The 22981-nt window shown below is 34.3% G+C and overlaps 3 protein-coding genes and 1 pseudogene across 4 annotated transcripts; 1 reads left to right on the top strand and 3 right to left on the bottom strand.

The window, feature by feature from the left end:
- Window positions 1-2917: 2917 nt before the first annotated feature.
- LOC125205965 lies at window positions 2918-6914 on the top strand. Of its 2 annotated transcripts, none has more exons than XM_048105200.1 (7): window positions 2918-3124; window positions 3841-4130; window positions 4608-4679; window positions 4782-4849; window positions 4933-5083; window positions 5196-5276; window positions 5351-6914. In XM_048105200.1, exons 2-7 carry the CDS (start codon window positions 3885-3887, stop codon window positions 5510-5512), a joined length of 780 nt encoding a protein of 259 aa, XP_047961157.1. In that variant the 5' UTR covers window positions 2918-3124; window positions 3841-3884; the 3' UTR covers window positions 5513-6914. The 2 variants fall into 2 exon arrangements, with proteins under 2 accessions (XP_047961157.1, XP_047961158.1); XM_048105201.1 differs by lacking the exon at window positions 2918-3124 and adding an exon at window positions 3211-3247.
- Window positions 6141-7312, bottom strand: LOC125205964 (probable ribose-5-phosphate isomerase 2). Its single transcript, XM_048105199.1, has one exon. It carries the CDS (start codon window positions 7065-7067, stop codon window positions 6204-6206), a length of 864 nt encoding a protein of 287 aa, XP_047961156.1. The 5' UTR covers window positions 7068-7312; the 3' UTR covers window positions 6141-6203.
- Window positions 7313-9232: 1920 nt separating this feature from the next.
- On the bottom strand, window positions 9233-11747 carry LOC125206771 (annotated as a pseudogene).
- LOC125208408 (probable 6-phosphogluconolactonase 2) lies at window positions 11637-14921 on the bottom strand. Its single transcript, XM_048108015.1, has 4 exons — window positions 14623-14921; window positions 13777-13950; window positions 13557-13692; window positions 11637-12275 (listed from the first exon to the last, which is right to left on the bottom strand). The coding sequence occupies exons 2-4, from the start codon at window positions 13947-13949 to the stop codon at window positions 11784-11786; spliced, it is 801 nt and encodes a 266-aa protein (XP_047963972.1). The 5' UTR covers window position 13950; window positions 14623-14921; the 3' UTR covers window positions 11637-11783.
- Between the last annotated feature and the right edge of the window lie 8060 nt (window positions 14922-22981).

Genomic DNA, 22981 nt, shown 5'->3' with positions numbered 1-22981 from the left:
AAGGCATTTGAGTAAATTAGTATGTGTTTTTATGTATACAAACTATCATTTCAACCAAACAATTTTTTTTTTTGACATAATTTATCTTTACTTGTTCCATATTGTATCTAGCTAACAACCGAACGACATCTTAAGAGACTTATGTTTATTTTCTTTGTTTCGAGGTTGAGATATGATTTCCTTTTATGCATACAAATAGACATTTGCTTTGTAATTTTTGATAGCTTTTTGGATCAAATATAATCATAGTTTGAGTGTGAATTCTTGAGTTAGTTGTTCGTTAGATCGTAGATGTTCAAATAGATGTTTGTCTAAAGATTCGTTTAAGGAGTGTGTAAATATATATTTAGAGTCTATGATGATGATAACAATTAATAAGACTGTGTTGTTTTGATATTCATGGAAAAATAATAAGTAGTAGTATACAAGTAAAACACAATTAAGATTAAAATTTGAAGTGTTTATCAATTTCGAAGAAGTATTTGTAAGTCAAATTGCTTGATTGATAGCGCTCTTGTTCTAACTAGTTAACTATCTACGGAGTACTACAAAATTACAAATTTTACTAAATACATAATTAAATTTTTTAATATGAATATTTGCTGACAAAATGTTGTACTAATGCACGTCTCACGCTTTTTTTTTTTTGTGATGTATATTTACTAATTACTAGTGTTGGGAAGCATGTATTATGCAACAAATTAATCATGGAGTGATAGATTGCGTAGAATTATGATTTTGTTTTGTCATTAATTTTATATTATCGTTTATAGTGCCGGACACAATATATAGTACCTTTTAAATTCTAGCTGGATAATGTTATATTTTGTCCAAATGTCTACAAACAATTATGTAGTATTAAGGGTCCATCCGTCCATGTGTCCATGATTCAACATTGAATAGAATAATTCAATGTATTTTGAGAAGGGAAATTCGTGAAAATAATACAACACATATTAGCGTATGAACAATATATTACACCTTTTTGTATTTATGTACTATTTGATATGATAAGATATTTTAATTATTAACTATAGAAATTCAATTTAAAGCGTAACGTTTTGCTGCAACATACGTTATGTACAGTACAACTAAATCATTCCTTGAAGATATAGATTATGTAAATCATAACCAAGTAAAGAAAAGGTTAGTCATCTTGCTTGTTTATATAAAATTGACGTGGCTCCTTTATACATTACATTCTATTTTTTCCTAAGACGACGGTTGATTTATTTTTTTCAGGAAATGAGCATCAGAAGCTATAGTTTATCCTAATAAAACAAATTATTTATCAGAGAATGAATCGTCGACTTTAATTAAAGATGAAATTAATTGCTAAGTAAACCACCAATTGGCCACTAGAAAAGTAGATAATGAGAATCATGAGATAACTGTACTGTCCAAAAAAATGCATAGAAATTAAATAAAAAACGGATTGCAGTACGTACTAATCAATAAAATTAAGTTCTAGAAATCAGTTCAATTATTATAGTAACCTCCTAATCAATATCATTAAATAATGATTAACACTCCCCTCAAGAAAATATATTAAGTTAGAACTTATTTCACTTTATTAATTAAACTGATAGAGATCTTTCGACGCTGAAATTTAATTAAGCATCTGAAGACGTTATATTAACTTCGCTTCGTAATTAACTAAGTTCAAATCTTTTAACATAACGGCAAGTGGGCAATTGTTCCACTGCCGCCGTTAGAATCTCCACCAAAAAGTAAATTAATTCACTACAAAATGTATATTTTTGAGCTTGCATCATTTTTTTTGTTTGTTTTAAAGTTTTTTTCTAAAATTTACATATATGAATTATGGGTTTTTTTAATGTATACTTCACCCAATAATTCCAATTAATTAAATTAAAGTTGATGCAGAATGCATATAAAATATAATAGCCTATATACATGGTAAAACTGTGTTATGACAATTTATAAATATACCAACTTTTGATATTTTCATTTTTACTGAACTTTGTTTAATTTCTAAATGTATGAACTTGGTGAATTTTTTTTAATCCCACAAATATTTTTGATTAAAATAAACCTAACATGGATTAGTTATTACACATAGTATCATATTAATGATCCACGAGGTGAAATATAACAGTACAATATATCAATAATAAAATGACGCTTGTATTCTTAAAAAATACTATAACTATCATTTTATCTTTTGTCAATCATAAACAATTTACATTCTTTTGAATCAGGTTGATGCCAACTCTTTTTTCAGTTGTACACATTTCTTTTGTGAAATACAGACTGTAGCTGTTTTGTGAATTGCTCTAATTTTAGTTCTCTTCTAAACTTTATTATTAGTTCATCTATTTTGTGGATAAACAACTCTTTTATGAATTGTATTAGCCTATCTATGTTTAATAGTACTACATTTTAAATGAAGGACATATTTTATGAGATATTATGCACTGTGATATTTTTTTTTATCATTTTTGTCTTTTAAATAGACTATTAATTCTGACATTATTCTGATTTATTTTAGCATAATATGATTTGTGGGCATAGAGGGATTAGATACAATAACGTGAATCTTCTCACAAGATTTGAATTTGGCTCAAACTGTAATTTATTAGCTATGTGACCACTTCCAACAAATACATTAACTTCAACTTAGAAAAAGTTAGTTGTAGAGGAAATTAGAAAATTGAGAGAACTAAAAAATGTCAAAAGTATTTCCAGGTAAATATACATTTCTGAAAACTCCATTAAATTGATAAAAAAAAAAAAAAAAAGAACTCCATTATATATTTAGTAAAATAAGATTTGATTCTATATTCATTCTTACAAACGTCGCTAGTACAGTAATTATTAATGGTAGGGACATGCTTGAAAGGCTCGTTGACACTATTCTATTCTCGGACTGATTTTCATTTTCCCAATTGTTTTTTCCCATTTTCTGAACATAAAAAAAGCTCTCTCTTTATTCGCGTGCGCGTGTGTATATATATGTTCAGGAGCATGATTGCAAACAACAATTTGTTAGTAGTATTTGTATTTGAACAAGAAAATTTTGAATTACATTGAACACTCAATCTGTTGCTTTAGCTAGAAAAGGAGAGATTTCTTAGCTTTCAGATTATCCGATACCCTTCTTGTAAGTCTCTATTTCTTTTCAATGTATATTCTCTTAAAGTCCCTTCACTTTTATTCCAATTACCCTCCGAATTCTTCCAAAGATCACTTTTTTATCTTCTGGGTATCGCTCAATTTGCCGAATGTGTGATGTTTCTCTTTTTTCTATTTTGTAGCATGTTTTCTGAAATTCTCACAATTTTTGGGGTGTTTGTGTTTTGTAAGAAAGATAAACATCACTTGTTATATGCGTATGCCAATTCTGTATTGGGGCTTTGTTGAATACGTTTCCGTTTGCTTGAATTTGTGAATCTTGGAATTGTTTGTTTTGGTGTTGTGGTGAATTGGGTTTTTGTTATTTTTGGTGTTCTTTGAAGAATTTGGTTCAAAGGGTTCCTTTCTCTTTTTCCTCTTGAGGAAAAGAAAGAGACTGTTTTTAAAAAGAAATAAGATTAAATAATTTGTAGAACATGTTTTTCTTGTCAAGCCTATTTCGTTTCGTTGCCAACATTGGCAATTGGCTTTCCACGTCTTGACATTATATTCAAAGAGTTTGGCAGTTTTATTGAAGATATTATTGTGTTATTCAACTATACTTAAATATACACTTAAATTTTGGTTGACTAGCATCACAATTTGAATTCAACCTATTAGCCCTATGAGCCAAAATTTAGTTGTGTAGTAGGTGTTGTATGTGGGAACTACTTTGGTAATGTTGAAGCTATTGTGTTGTTATAGGTGAGAGCTTGTTGTGCGAAAAGCCCCTTTGTATTGACAGAAAAATGGGGGATCACTTCGTGTTGCTGGTTGATCGTTTGCTTACTGAGTCGACTCTGGAGGCTGCGATCGAGAGTGGATTGAAGCATGCAGTTCCCATCACTGTTGATGAAGAAGCAATTGACTATTCGTACCAGAAAGATTCTGAGGCTAGCTTGTCTCCGAGAAAGGTGGTCGAGTGCAGGATATGCCAGGATGAAGGTTTTGATTCGAGCATGGAGGCTCCTTGCTCTTGCTCTGGAAGCTTGAAGGTTAGTTGCTGATCATCAAGAATTTGGATGTTTATTTATTCTGAAATTTGTCATTTTAGTCACTATATTTCTAATTCATATTCATTTTACTTATTGATCAGATTATTTATTAATTTGAATGTTTGAGAATTCTTGATCATGTTTCATGCTTGTCATCCAAGATGAGTTTTTTTCATTGGTTTCACTAGGCCTTAACCTTTGATAAAGCTGATGAGTCCAAATAGATGTGTAGTAGTTTCTTTCGATCCCGTTCAAAATTGAGACATTCATTCAAGCACACTTTCCATGTCTTTAGCTTAGAGAATATAAAGTTTCATCGAAACTGGCTATGCATAAAGGAATTGAAGGCTCACTTGAATCTTGTTTTGTCTTGCATTTCGACAAGAAAAGTCACTTGCCACTCTGTTATAGATACTATTTTGCATTTTGAATGCTGGTTATGACTACAACGTGTATTCTCAATTCGCCTTTTTTCAGTATGCTCATCGTAGATGTGTACAAAAGTGGTGCAACGAGAAGGGTGACACCATGTGTGAGATATGCCATCAGGTGAGTTTATATTTTCTCGTTCTTGTTGATTTCGTTTTTCTGTTTATACTCGTGATATGTGTACCCTGTTTACCGACTTGTGCATTTGAATTCGTGTTGCAGCAATTCAAGCCAGGATACACTGCACCGCCCCCAATTTTCCGTTTTGGTGGACTTCCTATGAACTTGAGGTACCTCTCAAACTTCTATGTGCATTAGCGTATAATGATCTAGTATAGTTTCTTTCCGCTAATATAGATACGTGCTTTATCAGAGGGAATTGGCAAATTGCCAGAACAGATTTGAACAATCCGCGCATTATTGCAATGGTCGCTGCTGATCATAGCTTCCTTGACCCTGAATACGACGAGTACGCTGCTTCCACATCGCGAAGCATAGTCTGCTGCCGCACAGTAGCCATAATAGTAACTCTCTCTCCCTCTCTCTCCCCAAACAATTAAGCAAAAGTTGAGAAATCGGAAAACAAAATCTACTAGCGTGGTCTTGTATTTATCTTCTTTGTTCGATTTTGTGCAGTTTATGGTACTACTGATTATGCGGCATACTCTTCCAATAGTCATGAGTCGAGCAGGGAATTATCCTCTCCCAGTGATCATGGTAAGTTGTAACACATGAGAATCAGAATCAGAAATTGAAAGAATATTTTCTCATATTTTCAACCTATGAAACAGCTGTTATTGCTGCGAGTTGCTGGGATTATTCTTCCAATCTACATCATACTTAAAGCAGTTACCTCCATCATACGTCGTCGACAGCAGCAGGTGGCGCCTGCACCCGACGTAGAATCGAGCCCGTTGCCTCTGAATCAGCCAGATTTGAATGCAGTCAGTTGAAGGGCTCAATTTGCCAATAAACTAGCCATGGAAGTGCCAACCGCCTGCTGAGGTGGAATTTGCTCCGGCACATTTCATGTTTTATAACTTAAAATGTAAATTTATCAAGAAAAGAAAAGCAAAAGGCTATATTTGAGGTGGGATTTTGATACACCTCTGGAAGAAGCATTTGTACAGAATACTGAAAATTGGAATATAGAAAAAAAAAAAAAACAAATCTTAATTTGTAAATCTGTCGACAGTCAGATTCCTACTTTCTTGCACATGGTAACTTGTCCTAAGCCAAGTTATGTAATCCATCCTACGATGAGATTCAGTTTGAAATGTATAGAAAGTAGTTGGCGACTTTCGGTAAATCCTAAAAAAGTGGTTGACGACTTTAGTAAAAAATTTATACTCCTACAATAATTGCTAAAAGTTATAATTGTGAAGCGCTAAACAGTCCAGCTAGGATTGGGCCATGAATTTTTCGGCCCAACTAATTGACAAAGTGGGCCGAACAAAAATAGTAATACTCCCTATAGAAACATAATTATCATTATCCCTTCAAAGAAAAATAATTATCAACTGCTGCAAATTATCGGCATCGAATAATACTAAACAAAAACAAACAAATTGCATCGAGCTATGAAAAAGAGAAAAACTCGTTAATTTATCCGTTCATTCATAAAATATCAAGATTTAAGAATCCCTAAAAACCGTTCCTCAAATCACTGTAGCTAAAAGAATCGATCCCTAATTCGCCACCCTTCTTCTTCGTCTTCACCGTCACGCCATTAACGCCGGCGACTATCACCGAGCTCGCCAGCCCGATAAACATCCCGTGCTCCACAATTCCCGGCAGCCTCAATATCCTATCGCTCGCCTCATTCAAATCCCCAATCTCCCTCTCAAAATACAGATCGATTATATAATTCCCGTTGTCGCTAACGTACGCCTCCCCGCCGCCCTCCGTCCTCAGCTTCGCCACGCAGCCGGCGCCGGCGAACAGCGCCTTCAGCCGAACCAGCGAGTGGCTCCAGCAGAACGGTATCACCTCCACCGGCATCGCCAATCCGCTGCCGCCGATGTGGCTCACCAATTTCGATTCGTCGACGATCACAATGAATTTCTTACTCGCGGATTCCACCATTTTCTCCCTCAGCAACGATCCTCCCCTGCCTTTGACGAGGTTCAAATCCGGATCGACCTCGTCGGCGCCGTCGATCGACAGATCGACGACCGGATGCGTGTCGAGATCCGAGAGCGGGATGCCGAGCGACGTCGCCTGCTCGAAGGTCTTGGTGGAGGTGGCGATTCCGACGATGTCGACCAGCTTCCCCTGCTTCATGAGCTCGGCGATGCGGTCGACGGCGTGCTTCGCCGTGGAGCCTGTGCCGAGGCCGATGACCATGCCGGATTGCACGTGCTCGACGGCTTTGTAGGCGGCGATTTTCTTCAATTCGTCCTGCGTGAGGGGCGGCAGCGAGGCGGCGGGTGTCACCATTGGTGGTGGCGGCGGCGCGGGCGTGGTTAGGGTTTCAGATAATTGGAAATGGGGGTAGGCTGCTGCCATGGCTGTTGGTATTTATTGTTGAACATTCAGAAATGGGAAAACATAATGGTGGGATGGAATAATTCCAAAATTCTTTCGCAGAATTGGTGATAGGGTTAGGATAAGGAATTGGATGGCTGCAACGATTTGTTCGATGATAAAGATTTATTGAGGGGTTTTTCTAAATAATGGGGCGAGTTGCAGAAGGTTTTGGATTTTGTGGTGGGAAACGAGAGAGAGGGATTGATGATTGATGTGAGGGATAGTGAATTAGGGTTTATGGGTATTTATAAGAAATGTTTTGATGGAGGAGATTGAGAAAACTAGCGATTTTACGGGGGGACTAGTAACAATTTTGAATTATTAAATAATTTTTATTTTAGGAAGTGCTTTTATTTTGGGATGCTGTTTTGAGGTCAAATATTGGAAAGAAATCCACAAATTAGTTAATTAGATGAGAGTGTGGGATACTGCAGCATATATTCTGGGGTAAATAACGTACTGTATTAGTTTTACAAGTGCAAGAGTCTTTTAGTTTGAGTGTTGGGAAGGTGTTTGATCGAGACTTTTTTTGATATCCAAGACCAAGAGTTTTAAAATTGGATAATTTGATAATTAAAGTTGATGATAAATTTTATTTCGAGAGTAAACGCAAAATTGAGTTTTTGGGTGTATCATACTGCTCGTATGAAGTCGTTCGTAGCCTTTACGTTGCAAGTGAAGGGGGTTCAGCTCCAGCCGGGTGCGGGAGCTCAAGAGGGATGGGAGAGTCTTTGATATCAAATGAGTTTTCAAATTGGATAATTTATTTCAGCGGATGATTTTTTTATTAAAGATAGAGATAAATATCATTTTGAGAGCAAATGTTAAACAAAATTTTTGGGGGTGTTGTACTGCTCGAAGGGGAGTCGTCCTTAGCAAGGGGTTCAACCCTGGGCAGGGTGTAGGAGCTCTAGAGGAGTGAGAGTAGCCTCGGAGCGGTCTGACACCTGACACAGACCGCATTGCAGACGTCCATGCCGACCGTTGAGAGATGATGTGGTATTTTTAAGAGTGGGTGAGATAAAAAAAAATTAAATAAATTTAAACTCGTAAATATTAACCCATTCAAAATTTTGAATATAGTAATTTATAGTGTTATTAAAATTGAGGATTCCTAATTAAGATGACTTGGATAGAGTTTTTGTTATAAGAAAAATAAATACAGGAGTACACAAATTCTAAACCTGACAAACTTATGAATTTTTCAATGGTTCGTATCCTCAAGAATTGTCTTTGTATTAACATAATCAGAAAGGGACTCGTTAAAAAGCAAGAATCATGCTTTTGAGTTTTGAATACTTTTAAGAAACAATATATACCGGAATTTGTGGTACTTTGGGAAGAAGATTAAATTTTTTATCTCCAAAAGATCAAATCATCAAATGGTATGATACCACAAATTACACGCTCAATAGATGCATAGGTGGTGCAGATTACAAGATACGCATGCTGATAATTAATTAATAAATCTAACTTTTATGATAGGTCCATTTATGTGAAAGGAACCAAATTCATATTCATTGGCTTTATATATTAATTTTTTATTTTAATTAATTTATTTTATTACATATTGGAGTGGGGCAAACAATGATGAAGTGGGGGCATATTCCAATCTGACTAAAACATAGTACTAAGTTTTTTTTTTTAATTAAATCCATTTCTAAACATATTTTTAGGTCCATGGAATATATGAATGTAAACACAATATATTCTTCCATATCTCATTGTGCCGGTATTACCTTTGAGTTTATAAAACATACTGTACTTAGTATGTCGAAGTAGTATTACGAATATTTCAAAGTATCATTACGAATTAAAAAAAAAAGTTAGTGGATCACATCATTTGGAAAAATATTACGAATTTGGTGTGAGGTACCCCCATTTGTTACTACGAGAATTTTAAAAAAATATTCTATGATTCCATTACATTACAACAATTGTTGGTTCTATATTAAATTGCTTTCCATTTTATCTGTGATTTAGATAATCCATCTCAATCGTCCAAATTTATAGTAAATGATATGCGGCAGATGCAGCAAGAATTCTTGATGGAGGTTTCAGCGTAAAAATTAACACAAGTACGAGTGAGGCCAGAAATTAGCACTGCTTAGATTTATAAACCTAATCAAACCAACAGGAAAAACTCTAGAAAAGTCCTGCATTAGCAGCAAAATCATGCTCATTAAACAATGTTTCACATAAAAAGTAGTGTAACTATAAAACTACATTATAGTACACAACCACATACAATGAGAGGGAAAACACAGCCAACAAATGATCGGCAGAAAATAAGAGCTGATGATTCCTTCACAGCATAACCCCTCAAGCTGGCAATAGCTCCCAACAAAATCGCGCTTGGCGTTGTGTACTGCAGCAGGAGCATGAACTTGTACATCCGGTCGCCTTCGACAAGAAAATGCAGCTTGTCTGAAGCCATCACTATTCCGATCCCTACAAGTGGAAGAACCACCAATCTTGCTAAAATGATGCCAATAGTCGTGCGCCTACCAAGTTTGGAATCATCTGGCCCCTCGGCCAGCATCCCTCCGAGGATGAGCATGACGGATGGGACCATGGCTCTGGCCAGGATCTCCAAGCTGTCGGAGATCACAGAAAGTGGAGCGTCGTATCCAAAGATGAGGGATTTCATTTGGGGGATCATGCCAACTATGATAGCTAACAGAGAAGCTACTGTTGGTGGCTGAAGTATATGCCGCATAGGAGTTTGCTCAGCAACGATCCTCATCTTCCTCGCTGCAAAACATCCAACGGCTTCCTGTCTGCTCTCATTGCCATCACCATCATCATCAATACCGGGCCATTCGACTAGGTATCCACTCATCTCAACCGACTTCTGCTGCTCCTCTTTCTCACCCCATTCGACTGTCTCAAACTGCTCCAACGGAGGCTCCATCATGTGATACACAAGGGTGTTAACAAGAATGACGGAAACACACTGGGCGAAGGAGACATACGCCACCCCCTTTTTCTTACAGTCGGGTCCAAACATATTATCCTCATCATGACAAACAGAACCAACTATAGCAAGAGGCAGATTTCCAGTATTCCCAAAGGCCGTCGTGATGATTGTGAAACGAGAATACTGAGGAGGGGGACGACATATGAGGACTACTAACACGCCTAGTACCAAACCTGCTGCAGTACTGACTAACACATTGACAGGAATGAACCACCATTGCCTAACACTCTCGACCGTGATGGATTCCCCTAAATTGATGAAAGTGAGAAGGGCAGGAAAAGAGCGAACACGAGCTTGCTCAGTAGCTTGAATGTAGCTTTGGGGAGGATTTGGGTTTTCCGGTGCCCAAGAATTAGCCCGATTAGTGCAAGGCAGAGTAGCTTTAGTAAAGGTACAATCGCGCTTAAACTCTCAATTTTGTTGCGTATCATCTTCTTATTAAGCACACAAGTTCAGTATATACAAAATCCTTACTTATCCTATGCCAAAACCAACTCTATCTGCGAGAATTTAGGAAAAAATTGATGCATCAGAAACATAACTTTGCAGAAAATTAATTAAAATTCCCATCTCTGATACAAAAGGCATAGAAGTTGAAAATCAAATGTTTCAACCTTATGTAGCTGCACACTATCACATGATCACACAAAAGCTAACAGGAAATGAAGAACAACCTCATATGCTCATAATGTGATCAATCGAAACAGTAAACCCTAACTAAATCAGTGTAAGTTCAAATCGGAAAGCCATGAATTCACAAGTACAACGTCCAAGAGCAATTACAAAAGAGATTAAGAAATCAAAGTGGCCTAAATCTGGTCCCAATTAACAAGTGAAATGCGAACCAGAACATGAATCTGCAAAAAAGAGTGTGAGAAAATTTCACCTGATTTTGGAAAGAAGTGCTTCACAAGCTGAATTGTTGAATCAAAAATCAGTATTGATACACATGAAGGTGGCGGCTTATGGTTCTATATCATGCTACTCAATAACGTAATTTATTTTCTTTCCATGTTAAACTTAATTTTTATTTCTTCTCACTTTATTTTAAACCTTTATTTCTTCTCACCATGTTTGGGAGTAACATTTGAATTTTTTTTGGAGTGAGGAGAATATTTCGCATTTTCCATAAACATAGTATACTTTTGAAAGAAAAAAAATACAATCATGAAGAAAAAACCGTAATTACTCTCTCTCCCAATAAAAGTTAAGTCACTTCATTTTCTGCATTTGTTTTGAAAAAAATCGTAATACGTGGTTAGGGTGGATAAATAGTAAAATAAAACCGAAAATAATATTGACAAGACTCTTATCTACATGAAGCGCAAAAAATGAAGATATTTTTATAAACCATTTAAGATTTTTCAATGTCCTTAACTTTAAAATTTAATTACTCATTCATTTTACATTTTACATTTCTATTTTATACTAATGCTCTCGTGGATAAAGTTTTTGGATTAGGTATAACAGAGACAATTTATTTTCATCATAAAAGCTTCTACGGAATCCTAAAGTAAGGCTAAAATGCATCAAATATTTGTAGGAGGTAATAAGCACATAAAAGCAAGTTAAGAAGAAAGCCTAAACTGACCTTTTTTCCCCTTTAATTCTTTTGAAAAGAGAGATTGACAGACAGCATCCTAATCAGAATGTAATACAACAAAGTTTACAAATTTCATACACTACATACAAAAGCAATGCTTTCCTCAAATTACCTACTCAGAAAAGTTTGCACCTTCAATTTTTGAAGCAGCTGCTATATCCAGAAACCACACCAGCTCCCCGTTGATCGGCCGGACCATCATCGCCGGCAGCACCTGGTAGTCAGCCCCGGCCCCGTCGATCGCCACGTGCGCCGCCTCTGCCTTGCTAGCGCCGGTTGCGACCACAGCGACATTGGCCGCCGAGTTTATGACGGGTAGTGTGAAAGTGATCCTCTCGGGCGGGGCCTTGGGAGAGTCGGTGATGAACGTCACCCATTGCTCCTTCTCGTTGAATGCCGGGTGGTTGGGGAATAGGGACGCGACGTGCCCGTCTGGCCCCATCCCAAGGAGGATGAGGTCGAACTTCGGACAGTCGTTGATCTCAGATACACTGATCACACGGGTCTTGACGAGCTGCCGGATGACAAACTCGTAGTCCTCTGCGGCTTGTTCTGCGGTGACGGAGTCGTTAATCGAGTGCACGTGGCCATGAACGATAGGCACCTGAAAATGAAACAAAACGCATCATTGTGAAGCAACTCTACAACTACTCTGTCTTATTTTCATAAATTTTCAGCTTTTTATAATGTGAAAGGATAGAAACTCGAATCGAGTCCTACTAAAAAGTGATGCTTCTCAAAACCAAGGAACTACAAACTTAACACTAATATTGCAGAAGCTGAAACATTGGATGATGGAAGCATATGTATAAGATGTAGTCTCATATGAAATATATTGAAAGCAGTCAGCTGATCTTAGTTCTGTGCTGGTTATTCTGAACCGTGGATGCTTGACCTATTGTCCCGTTTCTCCCTTACGTTCACAAACTGAATGAAAAATAAAGATTCGGGATCCTAGGGAAACCTCGGTAGGCATTAATGAAGGAGATAGTGGCAGAGTAAACACGGCCTTGCTATCAAATTAGCCATATTTCAAAAGCCACACCAAACAAACTTAAAATGATTCAAGAACCTAGTACAGAACATCTGGTTGACCTCCTCGGTTGATCACTTGCATCACCGTTAGCAAATGTTAAGTTTCATCCTTTTTTACTTGCTCGAGATTAAGGGGCACTAAAATAGCTCTAGGGAATCCCAAAACACCCTATTCCTAACTAAATGAGAAACCAAATAAGAGAGAGTGGATCTTAAACTCGTCAGTTTCCTATAACACTATCAACGTTTTTGTGCCACCAGGTGAAAAACCTATCATTTTGCTGTCTATCATGGAGTACAAGAGCACAGAACCCTAATTTAATGAGAATTTCTCACAAATGTTACAGTTGAGTACATAACACCAAGGGGGGATTCTTCCGATGGCCTGAATCAGCTGCTAGATTGGTTCAAATGTAGTAGAAAGCTACTTAGATACTTAAGCTCGATATTACTAGTAGTATGTTGTTTCCAAAGTGGGTACAACAAGGATCTCACTTGTCCAGTGCAGACACACCATATCCAAGGAATGGCATTCCCACTAAGTTCACACAACTTTAATAACTTAATTTTGCAGTAGAAAACTACCATACTGAACAGAGGATCAAGATTCTGGAGAGAGATGATAATCAGTGTACATCAACACTCATACAGCTATGTTCCTAAGAAATCTCAATAACAGGGATTTGGAACAAAACTGTGAAGGCCCTCCTTTATATATATAGGTAAATAATCTCCATAACAGGAAAGTTTTCCATGAACATACTGGCTTAATATGGACGGATTCATGTAAAGAGAAAAACAGTTGAAGATCATTGAACAATCAATAGATATAAAGAAGTGGAGAATCTACCTTGGACAAAAACCCATCCTTGACAAGCTTGTAATTACTATCAGCATGGCTTTTGGCAACCACACGCTCGTCTACCCAAAATATATACCACTTGGCCCAATCAACCGTCTTATTGTAAGGTGCCTCACACAGCTTTCTACTCACACCATGATGATAAAATGTTAGATTTACACCACAAAGGGTTAGGAACAGAACAGTACATATATACACACTTACGTACCCCATCAACTTAACAAGTGAGCCACCGGATAAAGCAATGGCAAAAACGCCTCTCTCCTTTATCGAAACCTCTGATAGTTCTGCTATATACTCTGCAAAATTGCAGCTCAGTTCATCCACATTTTCGAAGATTCTCAGCTCTCTTCCATCCTTCTTGTACCCGGAAAGAGCCATTCTTCTCGCAAGAATCATAACAAGAAATCACTTGAGATATGGAATTGATAATGGAGAAAAAGGGTGTGTTTGAGGCCAGAGACAGAGCAGCATTTTTACAAAAAATATGTTTTTCACAATCTGAATTGATCACAACAACTCATTTTAGAACTAAGATGTAAACCAAAATTCAGTTAAGAGCCCTCATCTTACATTAACAAATATTCACAATTCACATTGTGATCACACACACACACAAATTGCAATTGAGATTCAAATTTCGATAGCCAAGAAAGCAATTGCACAGAAATTAATATGGTGCAGCATTTGAAGGGCTAAATCTACTATACTGCATGTATTTGAAGAACCTATAAAAGGAAAAACTGCAATTTACATAAAAACTAAAAAAAAATCAACGCCATCGTGAAGATCGGCCGATCAGAAGGAAAGAGATCAAGAGCCCAATTTCGTGAATCAACACATGCACATCAAAGTAACACATTTGTAGTCAAATCCCACATCAAGAAACTACAGTATTCGCTCATTATTGCATGAAAAAAGCTCAAATTGTAAAAGCCCACAGTAGCAAAACACTAAAAATTCATTCTTGAAATTTCATAAAAGATGCCCAAGTCACATACAGTGTTTAACAACAAAAACAAATAAATACAACGAGAGAGAGAGAGAAACTCACAGAGAAAAAGATGGGTGTCAGAGAAGGAAGAAACTGAATGAGGTGGAAGAATAGAAGATGGGTATCAACTCCTTGTTTTTATACACACTCACCATGGCAAAGCACTCCAATTTCTACAGAAAATAAGTAAAAATTATAATTTTTTACAGCGCAGGAATATATTTAATTTGTACTACTAATCGCTAAAGGAAATTCCTTTTTCTTTTCCCCATACGCAGAATTCAACGATCAAAGAAACACGGAAAAATTCGAACTCCAAACAATGTTCCTTTTTTCTACTTTGTGAAAGGGAAGATTTTGACATTGTGATTTGATAATAAAATACTATAAATTGTGATTTGATAATTTTATATGGCCTTGAATAATAATTTTCCGATCTTCAGATTATAAATTCAGTGCAGCATAAGAAAAGTGGAATATATATTATTTATAATCAGATCTATGGTGTGATCCTAACTTTCAATTTTATTACTCCTCTGTGACACTTGTATTTCAATAATCAATTTCCCCATACTAAAATAATGTCTAAATCATTTGCCAAGATGAATGGTACTAATTGGTTTTGCTTATAAAAGCACATCAAGATGGTAATTGGTTTAATTTTATTTTTATATTATTTGCACTGTGTTCTTGTCATAATGTTCTCATATAAAAACTTTTCAAATAATAATAACTAGAAATAGGGACCTACTTGAATGAGGGCCAATGGAGAGAGACTCGTCATTCAAGAATCACAAAACTCTAAGTCAGTCAAGAATTTTATAAAATACAGTAAGTAATGCAGTAGAATATAACCCAAATAAACATTTGTTTGAGATTTTTCGTCCATTTTGAAGTTTTATTTTAATATAAAATTCCACCAGAATAGGGGAACAACCGATTAAATCATTCGCAGCAGTATATGGTGACGAAGGTATCTCCACAATGATCGGCACAAAATATTTGATAATTTAATATACTATTGATAATAATTTGAACAAAATATTTGATTATTCAATTAATAATCTAATAATCTGATTAGCATACATAAATAAAATCTGTTAGCTAGTAGTAGGACTGTAGGAGCCTACCGTCCCCCCTCACATGTCGTTATAGACTTCAATCGACCTATTGTAGTACTATTATAAATCATGCTTATAAGATTAAAGTGTTGATCTCATAGTTAAAAGTACACAAATTTGATTAGAATCGATCTATTTAAAGTCGAAATATATGTATGCATGTGCATCTATAAGTAGAACACAAAAAACTCATAATGATGGTGTTTAGAATGGTTTACACGAACTTTACTTAGATCATTTCCAACCGTACACCAAAACTCATTTTTGGTGTAAATAATTTCTCCAATCATACACCAAACTCAAACCCATTTTTGGATTTTTCAATGGAATAACACCAAATATGGTGTTTACTCCAAAATTTTGTTAAAGAAATACTCAAAAATGGTGTAAACTTAAAGATGGTGTAAATGGTTGGAGTAAAACTATTTTTTTGATGTGACATATACTCAAAAATGAGTTTGAGTTTGGCTTAAATGGTTGGAGATGACCTTATTACACCAACCTATAATGATGGAGTATATTATAGGGATATAGTAAACTCCAAACTCTATATATTGTACAAACTCCAAACTATGATCTGGACCATTAGAAAATGTCAACAGATGACAAAATAGTAGCAACAGAAAATGTCAACACAGTGTCAACGGTCGATGCTGTGTTGATATTGTGTTGACATTATGTTGACATTTCAGTTGCTACTATTTTGTCATCTGTTGATATTTTTTAACGGTCCAGATCATAATTTGGAGTTTGTACAATAGTGGAGTACTAAAAAATGAGTTTGCATTTTATCACTACCCTTATACTATATTACTAAAAAATGATTATTGACAATATAATTCTTTAAAAGTATTAGTACTTTCTTATGATTGAAAAATATCAACACTTTACATTTTGTGTGTAGTTTAAATTTCATTGCAGTCGTTTTTTATTAATTACCAAGGGTGTTTATTGGTGGACCGGTGACTAATCCCAATACTGATTTGTAGGCAGCTCAATGGGTGGAACATTTGGTCCAAGGATTTAAATCTGCTATATAACATTGCAGTCATTTTTAATAGAATCAACTAACATATTTTTTTTACTACTACCTCCATCCAATCCTATTTTGCCATTATTTTCCGACCCTGAATAAGAGTCCTTATTTCACTTTTAATAAAGATGATAAGTAAGTCTCACATTTTGTTACTCCCTCCATCTTACAAGAGTATTCATTTTGGTTGGACATGCGTTTTAATACACAATTGATAAGATAAGAGAGATATAGAAATAAAAAGTAGTTAAAGTATTGTTAGTGGAGAATAAGTCTCACTTCATTAGAGAGGAAAGAATTTACAAAATTAAAAAGTGCATACTCTTGTGAGATGGACTAAAAAAGAAAGAGTGCATGCTCTTATATGGAAGAGAAAGAGTACAAAATTATATATAAGTGAAACTCATATTCAACTTATTCAACCCACTTTTTATTTTTTAAAATTCATGCTAATCAAATAGAACTCGTGGATGGGTGTTAGTTTTCAGAAGGGATCATCTATAACAAATCCTAAAATAAATCCTAAAATCCACTCACAACAGAATAAAATAAATTTATAAACATAAACAATTTTATTCCCTCCGTCCCACACTCCCACTTTAGAAGTCTCGATTGAGTTCGACACGGGTATTAAGAAATGTAAAGAAAAGTTGGTGAAAAAAGATAGTGGAATGTGGGTCCTACTTTTTTATATTAGTTTTATAATAAAATGTGAGTGGAAAAAAGGTTAGTGGAATGTGGGGTCTAATACCATTTATAGAATATTCCAACCGAGACTTTTAAAGTGAGACAGCCAAAAAGGATAAACTTGGACTCCTAAAGTGGGACGGACGGAGTAATTACAATAACTCTTGACTTATTGTCTGGATAAAACTTTTCTTATGATACAAAAATGCTCCATCTATATCATTCCAATGCAAATCTCCACTAGCAAAGATTAGATGTTTGATTTCTAGAACGAGTAATAACATCTTTACTATTTGTGCATAATTCGATCCAAATCAAATTAGAATATAAAATTCAGTTCGAATTTTTTGGATTTTCGATTCAGATTGGATTGAATTAGGCAAATTTTGGATTTTCGCATCAATTCAAATCAAATATGTTAAAATCCTAAAAGATCAAAATCGAAATATTATAATCCGAAATATTATCTATATATTAATAAGAATGTTTTCTAACTTTCCACTAACATTAGATATTTTAAATCTTTAACTGTTTTTTCTTTTTCATTCAATTTCATAATAAAATATGTATCGTTTCTAAATTTTTATTTTAAATGACAGACTGGAGTATACAGTTTCTATTTTTGGAACATACCCTCTTTACAGTTAATTACCAAACAAAAACGAGTATTAACAAAACATGCTCATGACCTACTATCGCAAATCGATATATTCCTTTAATGAAACATTTTTTTCATTAACCAAATACTACTATTCCCCTCGTCTCACTTTAAATGGAGCATTTCTATTCCGGAGGAATTTTATGTAGTCTTTTTTTTCGTGAGTTAAGTGGAAAGAAAAAAGCAAAAGAGAGGAAAAGAAAAATAGAGAGTGAGTGATGATTAATTATATTTTTAGAAATATGTCATTTAGTGTGAGACGTCCCAAAAAGAAAAATGAGTACTGAGAGAGTATTATCTGTGGAGTATTTACGATTTTGTCAAGATACGTGTCATTTTGAAGTTTTCACACTTTTAGTGGATGAAGAAAAGATAGACAAAATATATTTATAAATTTATAAGTTATCCGACTCTACCAACTAAACCATTCAAGGGAGTCTCTCTAATTTTGCTGTCTTTAACTGCTTCTCTCCACCAATGTGAAAGTGTAATAATGTCATTTCAGTCCATATATATTCTATTCAAGAAACCAACTTTATGTCACATATGTATACAAGATATATCATGTTTGCTTTCATTAATTTTCCCCCAACCTCCACCACCAAAAGTTAAAAATGATCAACATCTCAAAGATGAAGGCATCTCAACCCATCAATATCAACCAACAGTGGAGAAATAGAGAGGGGCTTTCAAAGTAAAACATTAATTATATATGGTACTATATACATTGTGTGTGTATGTGTGTGTTTGGGGGTTCCCCACTAAATACTAATGATCACAGCCCCACATATCATGACAAATCAAGACTTCTAATTATATAACCCTATTTCAGGAATCATAGCATTATCAGAGCCTCAAATATTACATGGGACCTTCGATTCAAGAAAGCATGATCTATAAACAGTGTTTCTCCCCAACCTATTCACCTTATTAGTTATAACAAACAAAATAGGTGAACGAATTATGAAGGGGTCGATTTTTAAATAGGTGAAAGAATTATGAAAGGGTCGATTTTCAAATAATGCATGACAATTTACTCGATTTAAAACTCCAATCAAATATTATAAACTACTTTAATAATGTCTCCATTTTTAAATAAACCTAGTTGCCACTCAAAATCATGACTTAACATCTTCATACTACAATTTTTATTGTGCATGCATGCATTGTTCTATTGAAAAATGGAGTACCTATTGTTCACCCTTGATTAGATCATCACTACTTGGCATAACCTTTGCAACTTCGACCCTTCTTGATTTAAGGCAGGCTATATATAGCCATTTCATTTTCACCCAATCCCAAATAAGAAAACGTATTTATGTATATTAAAATATAATACAACTGTGTATATTGGTGAGAATATATATATCATAAAGTAGAAAAGGAGCCCATCATTGTCTTGTGAGCAGCGAGGCATTGTACAACCTCAGTTGCAAATTAAATTATACTAAATGCATATGTTTCTTTGCAGAGATCATGAAAAAGATGATTTGTTCAATGTTGTTTTGATTTCTGTATTATACTTAATTTACATAGACCTTTTCTCGCAGTAAGCTTGGACCATCAGTAGTTGGGAGTCATTAATCAACCCTCTTATTGCATTTCTGGTTTTCTTCACCTTTTTCTATTTACTTTTGTACACCCACAGATTTAAACCTATCCCCATAAATGACTAATACTCCGTCTTATTTAATTTAATTTCATTGATTTCAAAGAGAATTTTATTATTTTTCACAATAAATTTTTCATGTATCATAGAAAATTCTTCATATATTTATAATTTATAATTTGTTTTAAAGTAAGCTTTATGCTTTTAGCTTAACCTTCTCCCTCTATATACATTTTCAATGGCTGAAAATCTTTGGGCACATCATGTGATATGGAAATTAAATTATGGTGTTGTATTATTTAGGTTAGTTCATGCACAAGTTGCTAGACATTGTGGGCCAACATGAAATAATCAATGATGACGTAATACTAGTTGGGGACATTTTATGCTACCCCATTAGGCATAATCTTAGATTATGGATGTTTCGACACGTATTTGATGTTACATTAAACGCAAGCTTAATCAAAATTACTAGATAGTATGACACAAATAAATGAATGGCCATTTTATTCACAACATTTGGTTTGTGCCGAATGAATTAGCAAACAACACCAGATTTAAATTGATTGTTCATATTGCTACATACAAGGAAAATCCTTTTCTAAGTTCAATTATATTTCTGTCAGTTGTAATAATATGTGGACATATATTTAATGATTATTCAATAAGGTTATGAATAATTCTCCAAGAAATTTAGCACCACTTAGTTTTCTTTAATTAAATCATGATTTGACTAAAACACTACATGTATAAACTAATGGATATGTTGTTGTATACATCCGCACTAGATTTTGTGGGATGAGTTATTTATTTATTTTAAACTATGTATTTATAAGATGAGATGAAAGTCAAACATGGTTTTATTTTTATGAAATTTTTTCTGACAGCAACATTTTACCTTAAATTTTAATAGGCCAATGACATGAGAAAATCTATATAAAATCCACTAATTATTAGTACTAGTTTAAATCCTTGAACAAACAATAAGCAAGATCCTTTTCATCTAATTATCATCATTTCTCAATTCTAGTCATCCTTATGTCATCTATATAATTTGGAACCGGCCTTCATCGTGGTTAATTATTACTACTACTATTTGGTTGTAATTAGTAACGATTTAACTTGGTGCATGAATTTGTCCAAATAATTGAAAAAAACTTCGCCTAACTAGCTAACTGCATTCTAATTTGTTGGTACACCTACTTCAAGAAAGATCCTTGTTCCTTTTTTCCATAATTCAACCAAATTAACACCAAATCATGTAAAAACGATTATATACTTATACAGGGTATAACTAAATTGGATAAACACTAATGAGAGCAATCTACGAATCATAGTAAAAAAAAAGTAATATTCCTATTTGGTTATTTGTTTTTAATGTTTGGACCAATATATGTTTCTTTCAAGGATTCCTTCCTTTTGGAATTAATCCACTATATTTTATCTATAGTACAATCATGGTTGTCTTATTATACCTTCCATTTCTAAACCATTTCAAGATAATTATACCTTATTTTTATTGTCCTTCTCATAAATAATCTCTCTCTCTCTCGCACGTGCAGCTCTGTGTCTTGTATAAATCAGTACCTAACATCCACACTTGATTTTCCTAGTGCCCATTTAATTTTTGGTAACCATACTCATGTTTGTGATTGATATATTTTTATATTATGGTTGCTGTTTTAGATGGTAATCTAATATAGGTTTGATTGATTGTACGAAATCTCAAACTTGTGAAAATTATGTGTAAATCTGGATCATTGAAATGGGACCCACATTTATAATTCAAAAAATTAAAATAACACCGAATTCACCTAATTAGGGATAGATGGGTTAATGTTACATTACAATGAAAAATTTCATCATATCGAATAGCATATAAGGAAAAAAAATTCCAATTACACATCTCACTGCATTTCTTTCCCAAGTCAAAAATCAACCATTATAATAAAACAATATTTCCGTAATAATTGAATTTTATCCATGTCACTCTCAGTCCGGTAGCATAAAAATGTAGTCTCTACATTTATTTGTCATCTAGTGACGTTTTTTCCGAAATACTTGAAAGTCTTGAACATTTAGTGGCACAAGCAATTAAAATTGGCCCCAACTAATTGTAGAGATATTTTTGATTTCTTTGAAACTGAGAAGTTGCTAATTTGGTATGTGGTCCTATTGTCCCATATTGTTGTTACGTAGCCTATATTTAATGGTTGTGATTTAACTTTTCAATGTTATTTTGAGTTACATGGCAAGAAAACTTTATTCTTTGGCTGACAAAATTCGTGCAAATATTTATGACATGAAAATGGACTTGATGATGGACGTAAGTACGCACCCTTTAAATGAGATTCAAGCCCTCTATTTTGTCACATAGTGATGGTAAAATACGTGAGGTAGTTTGCTTCGACATTTTTCGTCGAGAATGTCGACTTACTTTAGAATAAAAATAAAAATGTTCGGATTAAATTTAAGAGAAAATGTCAATTTTCACATGAAAAGATTGGGATGTAATTATGTGGACCCGTGGTTTGAAGTTGCCTGCTCCACACCCAAATGTGGACATTTGTTGATTTCTTGAATTCTTTTACAAATTTAATTTTATGTGAATATGATGATGATAATAATAACTAAAATAGTATAAATTGGTTGGTTGATGTCGCTTTACTATATTATTTATTTATTGTGTCAGATGTAGCTTAGTTTAAATATAGAGCCTGTGGTTGGATGGACTAGGCCTGTTTTTATATTTGGGTCAATTGGGCTAAGGTTCAATATTGTTTTTTCGGTCCTTATATCAGATAAAGAAAAGAAATTATTTTTTCAGACATTTCAAACTTAGTTGAATATCAATATTAATTATTCTTTAAAATAATAATGCATACTTGCATTGTATCACTAACCTTATTAATTAGCGGTTCAGATTTTTTAAACTGAATCCTAATTGGGCAGAATCAAGGGCATGCAACGATGAGTGGGGGGAAAGAGAAAAAAGACCCACAGTGGAACTTATTTATAACATAGACCGTGATGTGTAATTTAGGCAATGGAAAGGTTGATTAAAACGTTATATAAGGATTAGTTCAAACAAAAAATTGGAGTAAAATGATTTTAAATATTAAAAGTAAAAATATTGTACTCATGTCTCCCTTACTTTATTTTCATTCATACGTTATTATCTTCCCATTATACTCATTAGATATATTTTTACTTAATTCTTGCATCAAATTAAATGCCTCGTTTAAGTTAAGACGGATGGAGTAATTATTTTTTTGATAGATGATAGTAATAGTTTGAAGACTATGTTTAAA

This window comes from Salvia hispanica, chromosome 2, assembly GCF_023119035.1.
Source record: "Salvia hispanica cultivar TCC Black 2014 chromosome 2, UniMelb_Shisp_WGS_1.0, whole genome shotgun sequence".
Taxonomy (NCBI): Eukaryota; Viridiplantae; Streptophyta; class Magnoliopsida; order Lamiales; family Lamiaceae; genus Salvia; species Salvia hispanica.
This window is presented reverse-complemented; position numbering and strand designations above follow the sequence as displayed.

Excerpts from the sequence above, each read along its gene's own strand:
- LOC125205965 (XM_048105200.1), top strand. The coding sequence starts at position 3,885 with ATGGGGGATCACTTCGTGTTGCTGGTTGATCGTTTGCTTACTGAGTCG. Across the intron at positions 4,680-4,781 it reads TGTGTGAGATATGCCATCAG|CAATTCAAGCCAGGATACAC; the intron begins GTGAGTTTATAT and ends TTCGTGTTGCAG. Across the intron at positions 5,084-5,195 it reads GCCGCACAGTAGCCATAATA|TTTATGGTACTACTGATTAT; the intron begins GTAACTCTCTCT and ends GATTTTGTGCAG.
- LOC125205964 (XM_048105199.1), bottom strand. The coding sequence starts at position 7,067 with ATGGCAGCAGCCTACCCCCATTTCCAATTATCTGAAACCCTAACCACG.
- LOC125208408 (XM_048108015.1), bottom strand. The coding sequence starts at position 13,949 with ATGGCTCTTTCCGGGTACAAGAAGGATGGAAGAGAGCTGAGAATCTTC. Across the intron at positions 13,693-13,776 it reads TCACTTGTTAAGTTGATGGG|AAAGCTGTGTGAGGCACCTT; the intron begins GTACGTAAGTGT and ends TGGTGTGAGTAG. Across the intron at positions 12,276-13,556 it reads AGGATGGGTTTTTGTCCAAG|GTGCCTATCGTTCATGGCCA; the intron begins GTAGATTCTCCA and ends TTTCATTTTCAG.